Genomic DNA, 21,080 nt, shown 5'->3' with positions numbered 1-21,080 from the left:
TCTGGGCAGATCATATGACTTAAGAAATTTATCGATGCCTTCACTATCTTCTATTTTATTGTAGTATAAGGATTCAAAATAATTTCTGATTATCTTCTGTATTTCTGAAGTGTCTGTTGTGATATTTCCTTTTTCATCCCGTATGCTAGTAATTTGAGTTCTCTCTCTTCGTTAGCATGGCTAAGGGTCTGTTGATTTTATTTATTTTTTCAAAGAACCAACTTTTAGTTTTGTCAATTTTTTTCAATTGTTTCTTTTTTTTCAATTTCATTAATTTCAGCTCTGCTTTTAATTATTTCTTGCCTTCTACTTCTTTTGCTGTTGTTTTGCTCTTCTTTTTCTAGGATTTTGAGATGAAGTATGAGATCATTTATTTTTTGTTTTTTTCTTTTTTTAAGGAATGAACTTCCTAGTGCTCAGCTTTCTCTCCCTGGCATGCAAGCATGGCTGTGGTCTTGCCAATTCCTGAGATATCCTCAAGCCACTTTTTCCTGTTGTTCCTAGGTAAAGTATTTAGCATTTTCTTAGTGGCTGTAAGTCTTTTAGCAATCACAACTTCCTTAGCCCCAGTTTTACTTTCATTTTTATGGCCAAACTGCAAGTTTTTAAAAATCTTTCTGCTCTGCTTTCTGTTCCTGATTATCATAATACAGTTGATTAAAAGCAACTAACTACGTACATGCCACTGCCTAAATGCTGTGCTGATTCAAAATTTCCTCTGGCAGATTTGTTAGTCCATTGCCTTTAAATTTTGTCTCACAGAAAGTGTCAGGATATGAGAAAAATGTAGATTTTTTCCCCCCAGAATATAGCATGAATGGCCTCTGGTCCAATTTCCAATAGAGTCCTCCTTATCTTCTAAAACCTTATGATCCCAGTCTTTACTGTCCATTGTCCTACTGACATTCTAGTCCTTTGAGCTCCGACTAGAATTGCCCATTCAGCTTTGCTGACAACTTTCTAAAGCTTTTCTAGGTTGCATCTGTTAAAGAATGTCTTTGCTAAAACCAGAAGAGGCGCAGAGACCACCACAACCTGACACAAAAGGCATTTCTACCAGGACATCTGCTCAGGTGCTGTCTGCTCAGCCTTGGATGGATGCCACACTTGTTATAAATCATTGTTAACAAGCGTTATTGCTTCCAATATCTGGTGTAATCCTCTTACATTTGTCTTAATAAACATTCCCTGGCCTCCACCACCTTGAATATGCCCACAGTGTGCTCTGGCATGCACCTTGCCATTATAGTGTTTTTGGGGGACTCTCTCTCTCTCTGTCTCATTTTGTTTATGTTGACACTTGAATAAGTAGAAAATTTCTAAGTCATATGAAAAGTCCAAGTTGAATCAATTAGACAGAAGGCTGAGGTCCTTCCATCAATTACCTGACTTAAGCCACATTTGAGATTGAGAATGCTTTAGAGTGAAGGGGAGGTCAGATCTGCCTGAGGAAGGACCCCAGGACACTACTGAAAATTACACTGCTCATCTTTCTCCCTGGACCATGGCCCACCATGTTCCCATGTGTCCTTAACTGTCCCTCATGAACTGGCTGTTACCTGACCCACTGGGCCATGAGGTTGGACTGCCAAGGGCTGTCCACCTGCAATGGCAGCAGTGTGGATGTGGTAGGCCTGATCAGGCACTGAAGGCCACCACAAGTCCCAGGGGAAGTGGCCTAATTGTTGTGGTGCCTACTTCTGCCACGTGAGATCTGAGGTGAAAGTACAATGTTTCTGGATTGTTTCTGGGCTTCAAGTTGAGTGTGTCATTAACACATCTTATGTTAGTCACCGAGAACTCCCAAGCCCAGTCCTTGTCGTCCCCAGAAGCCAGCATGTTGCTCTGTGAGGCTCCCTTGTGGAAGAGGGGTGATGCACAGAAGATTATTGCTGGGAAGGGGGAAGCAAATAATTTTATCAGGGGTGATTTTCATTGTTCCTGAAATTGATCAAGTGGAAGGTGAAGAATTTGTGATAGATTAAGGAGATGACAGCATAATGTGAATCATTCAGAGCATTAAGAAGTTTGTGGAGAAAGGAAGGGGAACTGCTCTCCTTCCCTGTTGGTGTCTAAAGGCCTAGGGGCAAGGCTGGCCTGAAATGCAGATGTGTGAGTCCTTAGGACACAGATATGAGGCCTGAGGATGAAACTCTGGGACTGTTTTCGTGGTCACAAAGGAGGGCTGCACTGCTGGGGTTCATCACCCCGCTGCCAGCAGTGTGGGGAGCAGAGGCTGCAGCCTGGGCTCTGGAGATGGGCCTCTTACTCCACTGTTGACCAGAACACTGGAATTCGAGGTCAGCCTCTCCTGGCCCCAGGAGGCCTGGAGCTGCCTCTCCTCGCCACGTGTACTGCTGACCTCTCCTGGGCCCTCTGCATCCCTCACTGTATGGCAATATGGTCAGCGGAAAGTGACATTGTCTAGCCCTGGACTTTATTCCTCTGAAGAGGTGTTCTTTCTGGACTGGCATGTCTCTCGTTCCCAGGCTGTCAGCCTAACCCCACATTTTCTTAAATTCTTCCATTGAGCAATAAGATTTATTTTGGTCTGATGAAGATGTGGTCAAGGAAAAAAAATTTCTTTATTGAAACAATGATCAGAAATAATTCTTCTGACTTCTATGATCTTTCTCCAAGTCACCCTCAGTTCAGCTACAGCATTTTGCGCGTCCGTGGTAACAGGTGCCAGTAATTTTGGTATCCACGGGGCAGGACGAATAGAGACAGAATCCTCCATTCCTGACGCACATGTAGTGATCTGATCTGTGGCCGAGACCTGTGAGGAGACCAGCACCTGAAAAGAGGGAACAGACACACTTAGACTCTTGGCTCATGACCACAATGACTATAGAACATTTGATGAAGGCAGGACAGGTCACTCTGCAAAAGCACATGATTGAAGATTGCACATAATGGATCTTTGGGACTATTCGTGAAACTAGAGAGGTGGGGAGTAACCCATCAAAGATGAACCTAGCAGAGGGGCATAGGGAATGCAAGTTATTCCTCAAATTGAGTGCTATGGTCCACTTCACTGACCACAAACTCAATCCTCTACTGTCAATGCTAACGTCATTGTCACCTTATGAAAACATCCCTCTGACTTCAGTTACACTGATTACTTTGACTTAAGTCCCCATTCTCCTCTTTTCAAAGACCATTTCTGTGGAAAATGAGCATCCTTTACTGTCAGACTGAGTTGATGTGTACTCTGTAAAGATTTAATAGGTTTCCCCAGATGGAGTTTATTGTGCCCTACAGCTGGTATCTTGGAATCTCCTAACTAGAAGGAACCTTGACCTAGACCCCTGTGTTTCCAATAGAGAAGGACGTCACTCAGGGCTACCCTCTGACACTACCTTGGGCCAGTGTTTGGCCAGCCTCCTTTAGTGGGTGATACAGGACAACTCTTGTCACCTCAAAATTCTCATGTTGTTGCCTGACTTCTGAAAGCTCAGAAAGTGACTGGATATGGACTTAGGGACTCCCCAAAGGTGATCAAGGTTAAACGAGGTCCATAGGATGGGCCAGGATCCAGTATGAGAGGCATGGCCATCAAAGAGGTCCAGCAGAGACACACACAGAGGAAAGCAGGTGAGGACAGGTGGAGGTGCCATCTCTGAGCCCCACCTGCTGCCACCTGGGTCTAGACCACCCGCCCCCAGAAGTGCCAGCTGACGCCTTTCAGTTGCTGAAGGGCCTAGTGTGTGGGCTCTGTGAGGGCAGCCCAGCAGACCCGTGCCCCAGGCCCTGGCACCCTAGGAGACAGTGTGCTCCAGAGGCCCGTGGCCCTCTCTGGGAAGCGGGTTTCAACCTGAGGGAAACTGCCCTCCAGGACCTGCCCTCCAGGGCTGTTCTCCTGCCTTTGCAGCCAAGTCGAACCATGGCTTCTGAAGGCCGCCCATCTTCAGCCCTTCACCATTGCCCAGCGTCAGGCCCTCCAGGGCATTCTCATCTGCCTGTGCTCATCAGCATCAGGGACTTCCTAAATTCAAGGCCTGGAATGAGAACAGAGCAGCTGGGGTGTGTCTTGGCCACTAGGAGCGAAGTGGCTTTGTTCCTCTGTTCTGTTCCCCGGGAGCTGTGCTGTGTAGCATGGCAGCCCCTGGGAGACTGGGAGTCATCAGAATCAGCCGAGAGCCTCTTAAAAATGTGTTCTGGGATGGGCTGCATATATTTGCATCAACATAAAACTCAGTTGAATCTAATGTGCGGACCAGAATTGAGAACAGCTGGGTCACTGGATTCCTAGTTTTATTGTGGATGCAAATCTCCTGGAAGGTTTGTTAAGCATAACATCCCCTGCCCTCTGTCCCGTTTCTGAATCCAAGGCTCTGGATTGGGACTGAGAACTTGCATTTCCAGCAAGCTGCCAGGTGATCCTGAAGCTGCTGGTTTAGAGGCCGCACTTGGAGGAGTTTCTTCTAGAACATGCAGGTTCTCCTAGAACCTTCATGAACATTCAGGCACTTCTCATCCTGCACCTGGACTGACGAGCTCTACTCTTGACACTCCCTGTGCCAGATCTTACTGTCACAAGTGGTATCCCCGGCAGATGCCATGCTTTCCTAGAGAAAATACCATGCTTGACTGGGACCAGGGGTTTGGAGCATTGAAGTGCTTCTGAAGGCCTTTGGCTTCCAATAAGAGCCAAAGGACAGTTGAGGCACCCAGGATGCATGTACACAGGCCACGGCACATGCTCCTGCTAGTGTAAGAGAACTAAGGACTTCCTAGGTCAATATTCGGGGTAAGACAACAATGGAAGTAGGGGCATCACATACTACATACACTTAAAAAAAGACTATTATGAATTTATAGCCATAAACTTGGAAACTTATTTGAAATAAGACAACACTTAGAAAAATACAATTTACTAAATAAACACAAGATAGTCTCATGATTTTAAAGATGTTGAGTCCATGAATAAAATCCTAGTCATGTTATCTTCATCTGTGTGTTAGTCACATTTTTGTCACTGTGTCCATGATAGTGAATAAGAACTACTTAAAAGGAAAGGGCTTGTTTGGCTCACAGTTCCAGAAGTTTAGTCCATCACGGTGGAAGGTGTGGTGGAGGAGGTCTGCTCCATCAGTAGCAGCTGGGAAGCAGGAAGAGGGGAGGAGCCCCACGGAAGACACACCCTTCCAGGGCATGCCCCCCCCCCCCCCATAACCTGCCTCCTCCAGCCAGGCCCCACCTGGGCCATTCAAACCTGGATGGACTGATTAGGTTGTAGCTCTCACAATCCAATCATTTCACCTCTGAACATAACTGCATTAACACAGGATGGGCGACACCTCATATTCAAGTCATAGCTATCAGCACATTTTCTGGGTAGAGTGGTGCACACCTATAATCCCAAGAGACTTGGCAGGGTGAGGTAGGCGGATTGCAAGTTAGAGGCCAGCCTCTGCTTAAGCTGCTTAAGCCTTAGTGAGGCCTTAAGCCACTTAATGAAACTGTCTCAAAATTAAAAATAAATAATAAGGGCTGGGAATGTAGCTCAGGGGTAAAGCACCCCTGGGTTCAATCTTCAGTAACCCATCTCCCTCCAAAATCAGCAAATTCTTTGAAGCAACAGGATTGTCCAAATGACAGAATGTTTACCAGATCAGAAAAAGAGAGAATGCTTGCAATTCATGTTTTGAAGTCAACATTGTCATAAAAACTGTGTCTGACAAGATCAGTATAAAAATGTACAAAGAATGATAGCCAAATCTCCTTGATCAACATAGAGGCAAATATTCTAAATCATGTATGACTATACCCAACAAAACCAATTTCAGTTTACTTAAAAAAACACAAGAATTCATTAAGTATTGAAAATTTCTCAATGTTGTTAGTGATAAAAGAAAAAAAATCACACCATTTTAATATATGCCAAGAAAACACTTGAAGAAATTCAACATTGATTCATGATAAGACTTATTAACAAGTTTAGGAACTCAAGGGAACTTTAACGGTACTCTTCAGAGTCGGATATTAAAATCTTTCCTTTAGACACTGGCAATAAGATCAGGATAAATAAGATCACTGTGCCATTTGACAGCATTTTTGAGGACCTAGGCAGGGGAGGAAGTTAAGAAACGGCATACACACACACACACACACACAAAATACCAAAGGTATAAGGGTTGGGGAGGAAGAAATAAAATTGTTGCTATTGACAGATACTATGATGATATGCTGCTCAGAAGGAATTAAGTGAACCAGAGTAGCAAGTTCAATATCCAAAAAAAAAAAAAAGAAAGAAAAATAATGAATTTAAATTTTATTAGCAACCCACAACAAATGTAAATTTTGAAGAAATGCACCCGTTGGAGTAGCCTACCACATCTAGTGCTCAGTTACAGATCTAAGGAAATATGTGTAGCACTTCTTTCCAAAAAAAAGAAATGACTATTTGAAATCAATTAAAGAATACCTAAAAAATGGAAATGCCATTTTCAAGCATTTGCAGAAGACTTAAAATACATTAATTCCCTACAAGTTAATCTTCAGTTTGAACCCAGTACCATAAGAATCCCTGTCCTGTCAGTGAAACTTGACAAGCTGATTGGAAAATCTATTTAGAAATTCCAAGGGCCAAGAATGGCCAAGACCCAGGCTGGAGGAGGAGGTGGCAAAACTGGTTTTACTGGATTTGTACTAATTACGGAGCTGCTCTAATTAAGATAGGGTGCTCCTGAGAAGGGACAGGCACATGGAGAAGTGGAACAGAATGAGAGGTGGAAAGAGGTCCGTGGGAGTAAGGGAGAGTGCACGTGGAGCAACAGTGGCCCAGCAGAGCAGAGGGGAGTCCTCAGTTCTGGGAACTGAGTGTCCATGCTGCAAGGAACAGCTTGACCTCACACAGCGACATACACACCCTGATACACACAGAGGCACACGCTCACAGACACAGTCACCTACACAAGACACAGACACACACAGACACGCACACCCCCCACAGATGCACGCACACACAGAGACACACTTTAAAAACCACTGCCAAAGAGGAGACCGACTGCAAAAGGGCACAAAGAAAGTTTTTGAATGAGGGAGATGTTTTATGTCATGATTATGGTTATGATCACAAAACTGTACACATTTTTTAATATTCATTGTACTGGACACTTAAAATTAATTCATCTTATTATAATTAAATTATACTTCAATAAAACTGATTTTTAAAAAGGCAAAAAAAAAAAAAACCAACAACAAGAACGCACATTGCCAGACAGACCATAGCCTAAATGTGAAAGGAAACACAATAAGCTTTAAAAGACAATATTGGAAACTATCTTCATGTTTCAAGGTGAAGAAACAAGGGGCACACACCCCAAAGGAAAAGATTTGAACTTCTAACCACATTGAAATACCAATTAAAATCTCTTAAGAAAAGTACTTATGAAGAGAGCCAATAACCAAGGGAGAAGGCTGAGGAAATTTCCAATGCACATAACTGACAAAGGGTTTGTATGTAGAACATATAAAGAGCTACTACAAATCAATAAACAAAGACAGACAATCTGTTAGGAAATATGGGCAAAAGGCTAACAGCATATCCAAAAAGATGCCCAAGGACCACTAACTACATGCAAAATTCTGAGTTCACTATTTATCAGGGAAATGAAGTCATGGCACTGAATTCACCAGAGGCTAAAATTTGAATGCACATTATCTAGTGCAACAAGACTATGGAGTAGCAGGAATTCCCATTCACGAATCTTGGGAATGTAAATGAGTGTGGAAATTTTTAGAAAAGAGTTGGGTATTTCTATTAAAATTGAATAAACGTATATCCTATGGTCCAGCAAGGCTTCCCACCAGCACATAGAAACAGCCATGAAGGCTCGCGGTCCCCTAGGAACACAGGCGGAGACCAAGCTGTTCAGCATGAGTATGCATGGGGTAAAGGCACAGGACACAGGGGGCTGCTACCACCAAGTTCATTCATGGTGACCCTGGGGGAGTGGGCTGTGACTGGGAAGGCCGGGGGAGGGCCTCTGGGGGCAGCTTGTGGTTGTGCAGCCTGCTGTGTGGTGTTCATTGTGCTGTCTACCCTGATTCATGGACTTTTACAATTTAAAAAGAACCCAGTAAAGGAGGTGATCTGAAGAGGTCATTTCTATGTCCCTGAGCTGGGGACCTCCTGTGCCGGGAGGCATGACGTCCTCTGTCCTCACTCATGGGCCCACTTCTGTCCAGTGACCCTGGAAGCACCTGGGATACCTCACAGCCCCGTTGTGCTGCTCACTTTCCCCAGGGAAGGTGACCCCCCCTCTGCACTGGGGGCTCTTCTTGTCCTGGTCCCCACCCAGCTGGATGGAGAAGGACAAGCTGACGTGTTCTCATTGGCCTCTGGGCTGCCAAGAAACAGAGGAGAAGACTCCCTGGGGAGTGGGAAGAAGGAGGAGGAGAGGTGTGGGTGGAGGGTGCGGAGGCAGCCTGTCCAGTTCCAGCTGTGCTGAGGGAGTCCTTCCACACAGCAGGCGGCTGCAGCGGGAGAGCCAGCTGCCCTGCCCAGGAGCAGCTGCAGTTCTGCAGACTCTCTGGTTGAATGAAGAGCCAGCGAGGCTACAGAGAGGAAATGGGTCAGGAAACGGAGAGGAGAAGGGGTGTGGCAGTGAGCCCGCCCAGGCCGGGGTGTCAGGGCTTCAGCAGGCAGAGAATGGCGCAAGGAAGACTGCACCAGCCCTCTGTGGCCCTGAGGTCCCACAGGCCCTAGCAGGGCCCATGCTGGTGGCCGAGGAAGACTGCTCAGCAGGCTGCCATGAAGGAGATTGTCAACACAGAGGGGATCTGTGGTCTTCGTGTTAAAGAACCAGAAAAGCACAATTTCTTAAGCAGGTTTTGGGAGACTGGGAGACAGCGAGGGGGAGAAGGTGAGAATGGCAGAGTGCTGCTCCAGCGCCTGGTGCTGGGACTTCTGGTCCTGGGTGGTTTGTTTTCCACCCACCCAAGGTCCCTTGCGAGGGGTTCTAAGATTGTATGATGCAACTGCAGCTCAATGACAGCACGTGGGACAATGTTAAAGACACAGTTTGAGAATCATTGACACAAAAACCATCCAGCTGGGGTGGAATGAATTGCAAAAGGACAAGTATTTGGGGAAAGGGAGGCTCAAACCCCACCCTTCTCTCTCACCTAGGACTGCAGCAGACCAGCTAGTAAGGTTCCACCCTGCTCAGCACTCAGGACTGAGAGGCACAGGGGAGCGGCCAATTTGGGACATGGAAGTGCACACCTTGATGTGGGTATACAATCTAGATTTTCCCAACAGTGGCCACAAAATTCACACCTCTGGAGATGAATACATGGGCAGTGGACCAGAAACCCAACCAGGCATAGGCTGGAATTAGCTTCTCAGAACCTCTGGGCTTGTAAGCTAGCCCAAGCCCTTTCCCGGGTCAGGATAAAGTAGATCTCCTTCACAGCAACCTCCTGAGCAGTGGTGGGTATACTTGGAAGGGCCCAGGAGCAAGTGGGCTCATCCTGTAGGGGTATTAAAATAAAGGCTGAGGGCACTTAGGGGTGGGGTGTAGGCAGAGACACAGTCAGTGGTGGCCCAAGAGGATTGGAGTTGTTTCTAAGAAAATTTTTAGGCTATCTGGGGATAAATTCATCTAACACTCCACCAAACAACTCACAAAATTCCAAAGATAGCCCACTTCTGAACTCAGGTAGCAGAGGAAGACCCCACAACAAGAACCCAAGGCATCTGCCAATCGTTGGCAACACCTTCTGACTCGTGGAAGCTTCAATGCCCTTCCCATCTAGACTGGTCTTGAGAGAGGTCAGTGTGCTTGGTGACTCATGCAGAGGTCTTTGGGAAGCCGTGGAGAGAATGTAGAGTTGGGAGCCCAGGTCCTCTGCTGGCTGGTTACTGGAAAGTAGACCTCTCTGAGGGTTGGCTTGCAAAGGTCTATGAACAGGCGTGAGAGCAGGCCCCATGTGGCAGAGGATCTGGGACATTAAGGGAGATGACGTTCCTGGAGTAGCTTTCCTCAGCTCTAAAGTGCCTTCCATGGCTCTGTCCTGGCTGGTGGCTTTACAGTGCCTGTGGCTGCGCAGGCCCTTATCTTGGCCTGTCCTGGGGACACAGGGCCCCTGTGGGAAGCCATACAACTGGCTTGTGTTTTCTAGATGGGATCCCTAGGCCTCAGCAGGAGGATTCCCAGAATAGTTTCCAGAAATGGGAGAGGGAGAAGGAGTAGGAGGTGGAGGTTCTGGGAGGAGACTGTCAAGTGCAGGCAGGGAAGGGTGGAGATGGGAGACGCCCAAGGCTGAGGCCTGGGGGTATTGCCTTTTTAAAGGCAGGAAATGTACCCAAGGCAGCAGGCAGAGTGTGGAGCCTGCAGGCCAAGGCAGGAGGAGGTGGAGAAAGGGCTAATAGCTGTGGCCTCTGAAGAAGTCAGAAGTCGTTAGGGAAACCGTCTCAGTGATGACAGAAGGTCCTACAGCCAGCCTGTCCCCACTCTAGCTTGCCTCCGTTGGCCTCTGGTCACTCCAGATCACCAATCAGCTTCCAGACAACCAATCTCTAAAATGCCATTTATAACTTGCCCTTTCCCCAGTGGAGACCCTTTAGGGTCCAGCCAGCCCCAGAGGCCTCACTGGGCCTGTCCCCAGGCCATGGTCCTGGGATTCCTGTCCCCACCTCATGGGTCCCTCTCAGCACACAGTGTACCTGGAACCTGCAGAGACCCTGAGGGGTCCCTTGGAGGCTGGTAGCCTGGGTTCGAGCCCTTGAGCTGCTGACCACCAGGCATGGGGCATAGACCACGTTCTTTCCCCCCAGTTGGGGGCTGGTGGCTTGTTCCCATGGGGCACTACAGGGCTAAGTCGACTGGTGGTCTTTATGGGGCTTTTGCACCTGCTCTTTCCACCCCCTGCCCTCTGACCTTTCTAGTGCACTTCATCCAGCCAGGCAGATCACTGCTGGTGTCGAGTAGGCAGGGAAGGCCACAGGGCATGGTGGGTCTGGGGGGACCTGGGGGTGCTATCTGGACCTGCAGCCCCTGTTCAGCTGCAGCTCACTGTTGTCAGGAAGAAATATGACCCCGATTTGTGTATAGAGAGCAGATAACAGTCTAAGGGTTATGTCACAGGTCTTGGTTCCTAAATGTTGAAAGGGAATTAAAATTTTAAACAGCATGCTCAGCAACATGGCTTCTATTACTCCTCCTCATCTCAGCCTCCTCAAAGAAGCCTTTGCTGATACCGGGGGACCAGCTCAGCTCCTGGTTCTGTGTTTTCTGACCACTGTGCTCAGCAGACTTCCAAAGTGCATTTACGATAGGAAAACTACACATGTGATTGCTTTTCCATGGCCTCCTGTGCTTCCAGAATGGAGGGTGCCGACATGGAGGGCCTGCGCTTCCCTTGCTCTTCCCCACTCCCAGGGCAGTGCCTGCACACGGTCCTTGTTGGCTAAGTCTGGCTCAGTCAGCCCGGCAAGCCTCAAGCTCTCTTGATTTCCAAAGCCTGGCTGGGAGTCTTGTCATCCTGACCTCATGCTGTGTTCACGGAAAGACCATTAGCAGGAGGTGAAAGTGGGCAAGGCTGTCTCTTTCTGGTAGAGAGGAGCAGTGTTAAAGTGGACACAAGTCTTAGACTTCTGCTCCCTTGGGGTCAATGGGCCTTGGTTTCCCCAAATGCTCCTGATGTAGCAGGCTAGCTCCAAGGACTCTTCCAGAAACAGGATCTACTGTGTGAGCTCAGCGGAGCCATGGCTTGAGACAGAGCATCAGCACCTTGTGGTGGGGCACCTAAGTCCCTGCACCGAACTCCAAGCTGGGCAGGCAGCACAGGCCTGGGGACAGTGGGCGTGGAGCAAGGACCACAGCACTGGCAACATTAGCCCCAGAGTGTGAGGTGTTGGACTTGTGAGCCATCTGATTTCACCCGCCACAGTCCCTGGGTTCAAAAGTGAACCAAATGGTCCCAAAATGTCCTACACCACAAAATGCATATTTTTAATATGACATCCATATCATATATATTTTTTTAAAGTAAAATCCTGAAGCCTGTGCCCACAGTGAGAAGCAAAGCCTGGTTAAGCGCTGCCTGCAGGGTGACCCAGGGACACAGGAGGGGAACCTGCATGATAATGTGCAGAGCAGACAGGGGAGCAGCTCTTCCTCCCCCTCCATACCCCTCCCGAGGACAAAGCTCAGAGCCCTAAGCAGTGTTCTTCCCTGCGGCCAAATAGGATTGTGGGGACAGCTGCGGCTCCTTAGAGGCAGTGCTGGGCCTGTGGGTCCCCCAGGGACTCCGATCCTCCCTGGCTCCTGTCTGGAGGGGGTGGCTCTGCTCTTTGCTCCTTCTAGAAGGTGAGCTGAGAACTGCTTTCCTGACAGGCTGTGCACAGGAGTCCTGGGTGGTCCAGGCCCAGTGCAGAGGGGCCTGGCAGAGGAGCCCCTGAGCGTCCTCTGTGTGGTCCTTGCTGCCAGCTGCCTTGTTACGGAGCAGGTCAGGACTGCCCCCTGTGCCTGCTCAGCCCTGTGCTTTGAATGAGGTGCTCATGATCCTATTCAGACGGGAAGAACATAAAACTCTTCTGGTTAAAAGTCTGCTTTAAACTGTTTTGAGTTTGGAATGTCAGAAAGAATGTCTCCTTGTTAATCAGTAAAACCACCCTCACCCCTGGCTGAAGGAGAAGGTTGAACCAGCAGGTCCTCCTGGGACCTGGTATATTCTGGTATTTTCCAGTCTTTAAAGGAAAACAGGTTTCCACTCTCTAAATCGATTTCTGTATCTCTCTGAGGGTCTCTACTGGCAGCACAGTAAACTGCATTTAGAATGCTTTGATGCCCAGTTTCAGATAGGAAATGAAGGCCTGATTGGCCCTAATAGTCTTCTATCTAGAATAAAGGCCTGGCCTGCGTGATAGGGCTCCTGGAGAGTGTCTAGCACTTCTCTCTGTCCTAGGACTCCATTTGTAAGTAATGGAACTGACCTCAGCAGTGTGTCTTGCTCACAACACTGTGACAGGACAGGGGTGATCCTGTGTCCTTGATTCCTCCTGAGGGTCCCCTTTCTCACCTCAAGGACATTGGGCATTGTCCCAGAGAAGCCGGCAACTTCTGGCTGCCTGGAAGCGCCCCCCTGTTCACGGGGGAGATGTAGCCTGGGGAAAGCAGGCCTTAGGGAAGGAGGAAAGTCACCTGTGGTTCCTGCTGTCTGCACAGTAGGTGAGTCACAGGCACTGGCTGAGCTGTCCTGGTGGGAGGGGTGGTGGCACTTTGCCTGCAGCAGGGCACTGGGGCAGCCTCACCCAGTGACCTGAGGTGAGCACGGCAGTTGTGTCTCTCTGGATAGGAAGCTGGCCCTCAGTGTGAGGAGCCCGGTGAAGGGAAGCAGAAATCCCTTCCACACAGGGCATGCTCTAGATGCCTAGGACAGTGATGGGGCTGGGAGACGTGGGGACCTGTGTCTGAGTAGCCCTGAGACCATAGGGCCCCCCTTCCCCTGCTGCCCAGGGGCCGCTGCAGAGCCTCCAGCTGCCCACTGCAGACCCTCAACCTGGGGTCTCTCTTGCCTGCTGCCCTTCATGACATGGATACAGCTGTCTTCATTTCTGTGATTCCTATGCTCCCCATTCCTTGGCAAGGTTTTCCAGAAGATTCTAAGTCTTACCTGGGTTGATCTGCGAGAAGAGTAAAGACAAAATCAGCACCAAGATGTAGTGAAACCTCATGGCTGGGCCCGTGTGCAGCAGAAGACCTGAGACTCCTTGGAGGCTGAGCGAGAGGCGCCAATGCCTGGATTTGAGCTGTATATATAGGGCTACAGGATTGCACAACCTCATAGATGATCTGAGGGAGGTGTTGCCAGAGTGAAGTTCTAATCACTAACCTTCTCTCATTTGCCCTCAGTAGAATGCAAGTCATGTGAGCTCATTTTCTCTGTCCAGCTGTGGCTGGATTTTACTCTCAACCTTGAAACCTGGAGTCACGGCCTCCTGCCAGCCTGTTTGCTCTTCAGCATAGGAATCCTGGGGGTCCTCAGCAAGGCGGCTCACACTCCCTGTGGGGAGTACAAGGCTCAGGGAGCCCCTGAGACCCGAAGCCCAAGCTGATGGCTGTGGGCTCCATGCTGGTGTTTGTCCCTGGGGTTTAATGGTGTGCCTCCAGAGTGGCTTCTGGCTTCAACCTTTTAGTACAGCAGATGATCTGGTTTGCAAGGATAAAAATTCCTCCTCAGTCTGAAGTTGCTTCTCATCTCTCTTTTGATATAGAAGGTCTCCTTGAGGGGCCAATACCCACTTGGACTTTCCATCTGGACTTGTGTTCCCAGGATTTGCAACTGTGGCTTCTCTGGTGTGATCCCCCATCTTGGCCCTAGAGGGCAGTGCATAGACCCCAGGAGCTGTGCCTGTCAGTGTAGGGGTGTGGTGTTCCCAGTCTCCAAGCAGCCTCTGCTGCTCAGTGATGTGAAGTTTTAGAAAACATTTTATTTCTCATTGGTCTTCATTTCAATTTTGGGAGTAGCTTTCCTAGTGTCTCATTAGGGGTCTAATTTGCGAGTCGTAGAACAGGCTCTGGCTGGTTAAGCAAGAGAGGAGCTTATTAAGAGGCCATTGATCAGCTCAGAGAATCATTGCTGGGTCTGAGGAGCTCAGGCTGAGGCTCAGCCTCCAAGTCTGTTCTGTGCCATAGACTAGGGGTGCAGTGAGATCACCTGCTTGTGGCTTCCCCAGAGAGGCTGACTGGGAGGCAGGTGGGCACAGGGAGTTGGGAGGAAGTTGGGCAGGGGCTCTGGAGGTACGCAGGGAGCCTGCTGGCAGGTGGTTGGAGGTGACTTATTCCCAGGACTTTAGGAGTGCTTTGGCCCCAGGGCTTGGCCTGCATCTGGCTGTGTATGTGGGGTCCTGCTGGCCAGTTCAGGGGGAGTCCATGGGGGTGAAGGCAGGAACTTTAAAGAGCTGCCGGAGGAACACAGGTTCCTGAAGCAAAAGGTGGGGAGGGTGAGCGAGTCTCAGGTTGGAGTAGTGAGGAGGCCCTTCTTGTGGGTCCTCCCCTCTTCTCTCCCTCCTTCTCTTCCTTCCTTTCTTCACACTCTCGTGGATACTGTGGCACCCAGAGAGGCAGTGGCACTGAGCCTAGAGAACTAGGTGCTCCAGGTGATGGTCCCAGGTGTTCCATTTACTACCTGTTGGCTTTGGCCTATTGGATTCTATTTCTGCACCCTCATGTTTTTCGCCTGCAAAATGGGGTCAACATTACCTAGTTATGTGACAATATTGTGGGGTAAGCTGGATAATGAAGCACAAAATCTCAGGATGCTACTGGTGGTCACAGCATGTGCTCAGGGTGTGTCTAGGTGTCCAGGGAGTGAATGGAATCGGTATGCAGGAAATATGAACCTGATTTTCAGGATTGACTTTATTGCTGTGAACCTGGAGACATTTTTAGGCTATGTCCACAGAATGTCAACGATGCTGTGATTAATTTGCCAGTTGACTCTCAGTTGGTTACTTGAACTCTGGAGTGGGAGCATGACCCCAATCACTCAATGGTAGATATGAGGGATCAGAGACTCTTCCCTGGACCCTAAAGAAGACTGAGGAGCTCAGCTTTCCCTGACAGCTGACATGCCTAGGGCAAGGCAAATGGAAGAGAGGCCACCCAGCACTGTGCCCATAGGGCCACATGCACCCTGAACACAACTTCTGCTTCAGTGGGAAGCCAAGACTCTGAGTGAGACAGGGGCTAGAACCTGGCAGGGCACTCACAGGTGGGGCTGTGATGGAGGGAGGAGGGGCACCCCCATTGCCCGGCAGTGGGGAGATGGGGCCTAGAGGCACAGTCCATGCTCCTCTCTGGGTCACCCATCTCTCCTCAAGTGTGAGACGAGGCCACTGCAGGAGAGAAGAGGTGGGTTCCAAGGCTGGGGACAGAGAACAGCCTGAGTTCCTGTGGTACGTGGCAGGGAGAGTCCAGGGCCTGAGGCAGCTGTGCGTGGTGCCAGGGCACCAGCCGAGGTGTGAGCCCTGGGCTTTGTCCAGTTTGGGGAGAAACGAGTGCATGGAAGAGTGCTGCTGCAGACTGAGTGCACCCTCCCGTCCGTCCCTTGTCAAAGCCCTCGTCCCCAGTGTGGCTGTGCTCAGAAGAGGGTTGTCACTGGAACCCAGTCCGCCTCAGCTTGATCTTGGGCTTGCAGCCTCCAGAACTGTGGACTGAGCCTCTGGCCTGTTTGTTACAGGAGCAGGACAGACTCATCCAAGTGCCATCTGCACTTCTGGGTGACCCTTCCCAGCAGCACAACCTCCTGTCCCCCAACCTGCTCCTTCCTGCGCCCTGTCTGATGCCCCTCTCCAGAGTTTGACAATCAACAGCAAGTCTCACCCTACCATGTCCGAAAACAGACTCTAGGCTTCGTATTTACAGTTTGGGGCTACATGTAGCCCACACCCTCTACACACTCCTTATTGATTCTTGGAGGACTGTAATCATTATTGTGGCCCAAATATGTGCACTATTCTTTTTCAGGGAGAAAAGGCAGATTTTTAAATGATGGATGTTTCTTTTTGTTTTGAGACTGTACTGATCCCAGGAACAGTGGGCACATCATGTAACCTGGCTCCCTGCTCCCTCACCCACAGCTGGCTTTGGCCGTGGGCAATGTCATGTCCTTGGTTGCTGGTCACGAGGACAAGTCCCACATGCCACACTGCCAGTGCTGCTTGGAGCAGAACTGTAGGTGTCTGGTGTTGTCATACCTGTGGAGCATGAGACCTGGGTGTGCAGAAGGGAGGGAAGCTGGGTTGGGTAGGGGCTGTGCAGGGCAGCAGCTGCCTTGGGGCCCTGCCTGTTAAAGATTAAACAGGTCCCAGTCCTTTCACTGTGGGGTTGAGTGGCTTCTGTCCCAACTCAGATGCACTTCAGAGAGTCTAAGCTCTTTATTTTGGAATTGGTTTCTCAGGGCTGGAAGGAAGAAAAATGAAGGGCTTAGCCTGACCAAGCAGCCCCCTGGGCCAGGTACGATGCCGCGATGAATACATCTCGTCCTCGGCACAAGGACGGGCCATGTCTGAGGGAATCAAGCCAGCCCCTGGGTTGGACAGATGGATACAGCTGTGCGCCTGCAGGTAGACACAGGGTCACTTGGGCCTGGTGCTCAGCAGGTGAGGAGTGTCTAATAAGGGCTAGCTCTTGCAACACTGATTTCTGTTCTTGTTCACAGTGTGAGTCACCATTACCCCAGTTCCCAGGATGCTGCACTTGGATGGGTAGAGAAGAGACAGTGAACGAACAGGTGCAGAACGGAACCTGCTCATCAGTGAGGTGTGCAGGCCGCCTTCACGTTCATGGACAGGGAACCCAGGCGTGGAGAGGCGTGACCACGGCCCCCAGGGAGACTGTCACACAGGTGAAGCCACTGGGCTGAGATACTGGTCCTGGAAGCCCTCCCTGCTGTTGGCTCTATTGTTGTTTTTTTTTTTTTTTTAATTTTTATTTTTGTGGTGCTGGGGATCAAACCCAGGGCTTTGTGCATGCGAAGTAAGCACTCTACCAACTGAGCTGTATCCCCAGCCCTTTATTGGTTTTTAGTTATAAAAATAATATATGCCCTGTGAAAAGTTAAAATGATACTGACATATGTCAACAGAAAATGAAAGTTACCTTGAGTTTGACTTCCTACAATATACAAATCTCCCTGAGCCCATGAGAATTTCCTCCCACACATGAAGGTTGTATTGTTGTATGCCTCAATGCATATTCATTCTGAAGGGGACAAACTGTGACCCTGCTCTGCAGCCGGCCCCCACCATCTTTTAATACCATCATATCAACTTCATTTTAATAATGGTTTACAGTACCACAGTGCTCCATTTACATGGAAGATGTATATGTATATAATCTATAGTAGAATGCTTTAAAGTATTTATTTAAATTAAATTTACTAAATTTAAAATGTTCTTTAATATTTTTAAATCTTTATATAAATTTAATATTTATTTAAATGGGTATAGAGTCACTAGATAAGAGAAAAAATTCCAGTGTTTTATAGCCACAGTGGGGTAACTATGGCCAACAATTCATTTTGTATTTCAAAGTATATAGCAGAGAGGATTTTCAATGTTACAACAAAAAGAAATGATAAACGTTTGAAGTGACGTATATGCCAATTATCCTCATCTGGTCCTTTGTATACATGTATTGAAATATCACACTGTATGCCATAAATATGTACAATTACTATGTGTCAATTAAAAATATAAATTTTGAATTCAGATAGGATGTCCATAACACATGATCACTTTCCGTTTTGCCCATTTTAAGTGGGCAGTGCCATGGTAGTAAGTACACTCCCAGGTGTACCTTCACCGCCACCATCCACCTACAGACTTTTTACGTGACATGACATTACAACATTCCTCCCACAAATACACCAATCTTAATGATACCTCTGCACCTAAAAATTACAGCAGTACTAATTACCATTCTGGGATTCACAATTGCTATAGAACTAAATCAACTCACCCTCAACCTAAAAACTAAATTTTACTCCAATATATCTAAATTCTCAAACCTATTAGGTTATTTCCCAACCACTATACAATGTCTATATCCTCATCTAAACCTTACCACAAGCCAAAAATTAGCGTCTGCCCTCCCAGACTTAACCTGAGTAGAAAAGAGAATCCCAAAACTAACTGCTAATCTCCATACCACAGCTTCCACCACAACCTCAAATCACAAAGGTCTAATTAAATTCTATTTCTTATCATTTCTGCTCTCCATTATGCTAGCAATAATCATCATCGTGTCCTGTTCCCATGAGTAATTTCAATCACAATAAAAATACTGACAAACAGTGGTCAACCTGCTGCCACCATTAATCAGCTCCCCGAGCTCCATATTGCAGCCAACAAGACGTTGAAAAACTCTGCCCCCATTAAACAGAAGTTCCTTATTCCGCCTCTCTCCAGCTTCTGGAAACCACTATTCCACTTTCTGTCTCTAGCAGTTGGATCTTTTTAAAAGTTCCTTATGTGAAAGGGATTGTCTGGTACTTGTCCTTTTGTGACTGAAGTCTTATTAAGTTGAGGTCCATTCAGGTTACAGCCTGGGTCCAAATGGTTTCTTGGATACAATACCAAAGGCACAGGCAACAAAAGAAAAACATAGACAAATCTAACTTCATCAACATTAAAAAACCTCCCTTTTGCACGTCAAATGTCATTAGCAATAGAGAAAAAAACATGCAGTGAACAGAGTGGGAGGAATTATTTGCAAATCTCACGTCTCAGGGAATCGTATCCAGAACATATAAAGAATTCCTAAAATTCAAGCACAACAAAACTGGATTCAAAAGTTGATAAATAGACATTTTTTTCCAAAGAAGATTCACAGGTGACCAGGAGAGTACTTTTAAACTATATTCCTACTAACGGATGTTAAATTTTTTCTTTTACCTATTGTGATGGTGGCAAAATAATCAGTATAATATCCATTGCTATTAAAAGACTGTACTAACTTATATAACAAACAGATATTAGAACCTTCAAATTATTGCTAATTTGGTAAGTTCCTAGTCTCTGCTCTTAAGGAGAAGAGATGGTAAGCCTATTTGACTATGATGATGAATATCACAAAGGGAAAGTACGGAGAGTTGTCAGTGTGAATATATTGGCTGGGACAACTTAAAAGAGGCTTTCATGTAGAGGTGATACTGAGTTTTTGCATGAACTGCTAGGCTGGATTTGCTAGTTGAAAGGTTAAAGGAGTTCCATATCTGAAATTTTAATAAATTCTGCCCACATGTCCTTCAAAAGGTTGTACTAATTTACAATTACATGCAAAAAAATACAGACTTGCACTCATTTCTCCATATTGCCATTAATACTGGTCAGAATTTGTTTATACATTATCTGGCCTCAAATGTCAGTCATGCCAAGGTAAAGAAACCTAGGAAAAGGAAAGAGCAAAATCCTGACAGTCGGACATCCCTAGGTTCAAATCCTAGATCATCCATGACAGGTCACTCCAATCTCCGTCATCTTCGTCTTCTGTAGCTTTTGATTACTAGATAAGAAAATGGATATGAACTCGGAGCATGGGCACTGAGGACAGGTGTGTCTTAGCAGCAGGCAATATTGTCATTGTCACACACTGCGGTGGGAGGGAAGGTTTCCTATACCTGGGGCTGTGGCCATGGTAGCAGACAGCAGCTGTGGAAATGTGAACAGGGACAGTGACCCAGGTCCAGAGGGAATGTGTACCTCATGGATTCTTTGCCATCTCATGTGCTTTTTCACTTTCTTGATCAATTTTTCCATGAGGCCATTTGTTTCATGGTTTTGTAGAAGTTTTTGTTCTTTGCACTCAGAGCCTCTCTGCCAGCCATGTAGATGTTCCCTCCTGGTTCTGCTGGCCTGGATTGTGCTCTGTGTTTGGTCTACAGGACAGAATTGCTTACCATAATAGAAATACTTTAATCTCTTCCTTTTTGCCTTCTGCTTTCCTTTTAATACTTAGAAAGACTTCTTCCATCCATTATCCTCCTATCACACATTGTTTCTTTTTAAAATCTGTGTCTATTTTGGGTCACTTTTAATGGGTTGATTTTTCTCCTTATTGTGGGTCATTTTTTTTTTCTTCTTCATATGCCAATTTTAGATTAGAGGCCAGACATTGTGAATATTTCCTTGATGAGGGCACAATTTCTCCTTCTGGTGGTCTCTGGTCCTGGATTGATCCCTCACATAAATCCCTGGGCTGTTCAGACAGCGGATCTGAGTCGGTTCCTCTCCACAGCGCTCCGTGACAGCTCTCTGACCCTGTTGGTCTCCCTGGATGCTCATCTCCATCTCCTGACTCAGAGAGCTCTGCAGGTGTGTCTAGGAGCGCTGCAGGATGGATGCTCTCTGTGGCAGTAAGCTGGGGCAGTTGCGGGGCTTTGCTGCTTGCATTCCCATCTCTCAGGGACCGCTGCCCTCTGCTCCCCAGTGCTCAGTTTTGAGGGCCATTGTTTTATCTTGAACTTGCTTTTGAACCTTCTCCTTGAACTTTCTCTTTAGTGTCTTAGGACTATTCATATTCTGTCTTCCCTTTATAGTGCAAAAACCATTTGCTATAACT

At 47.5% G+C, this 21,080-nt stretch overlaps 1 protein-coding gene and 1 long non-coding RNA gene across 3 annotated transcripts; one reads left to right on the top strand and one right to left on the bottom strand.

Moving 5' to 3' along the window:
• Positions 1-2,566: 2,566 nt before the first annotated feature.
• Defb1 (defensin beta 1) lies at positions 2,567-13,810 on the bottom strand. The gene is made up of 2 exons (XM_015504646.2): positions 13,630-13,810; positions 2,567-2,797 (listed from the first exon to the last, which is right to left on the bottom strand). The coding sequence occupies exons 1-2, from the start codon at positions 13,799-13,801 to the stop codon at positions 2,652-2,654; spliced, it is 318 nt and encodes a 105-aa protein (XP_015360132.2). The 5' UTR covers positions 13,802-13,810; the 3' UTR covers positions 2,567-2,651.
• LOC125613237 lies at positions 12,761-18,231 on the top strand. Of its 2 annotated transcripts, XR_007343738.1 has the most exons (3): positions 12,761-13,184; positions 16,918-17,083; positions 17,179-18,231. It is a non-coding gene; the product is annotated as an uncharacterized LOC125613237 (long non-coding RNA). The 2 variants fall into 2 exon arrangements; XR_007343737.1 differs by lacking the exon at positions 12,761-13,184 and having other exon boundaries at positions 16,807-17,083.
• The last annotated feature ends 2,849 nt before the right edge of the window (positions 18,232-21,080 follow it).

The sequence above is a fragment of the Marmota marmota genome, unplaced genomic scaffold (assembly GCF_001458135.2).
Source record: "Marmota marmota marmota unplaced genomic scaffold, marMar, whole genome shotgun sequence".
Taxonomy (NCBI): Eukaryota; Metazoa; Chordata; class Mammalia; order Rodentia; family Sciuridae; genus Marmota; species Marmota marmota.
Note: the sequence above shows the minus strand (reverse complement) of the source record. Positions and strands in the feature narration are given on the sequence as shown.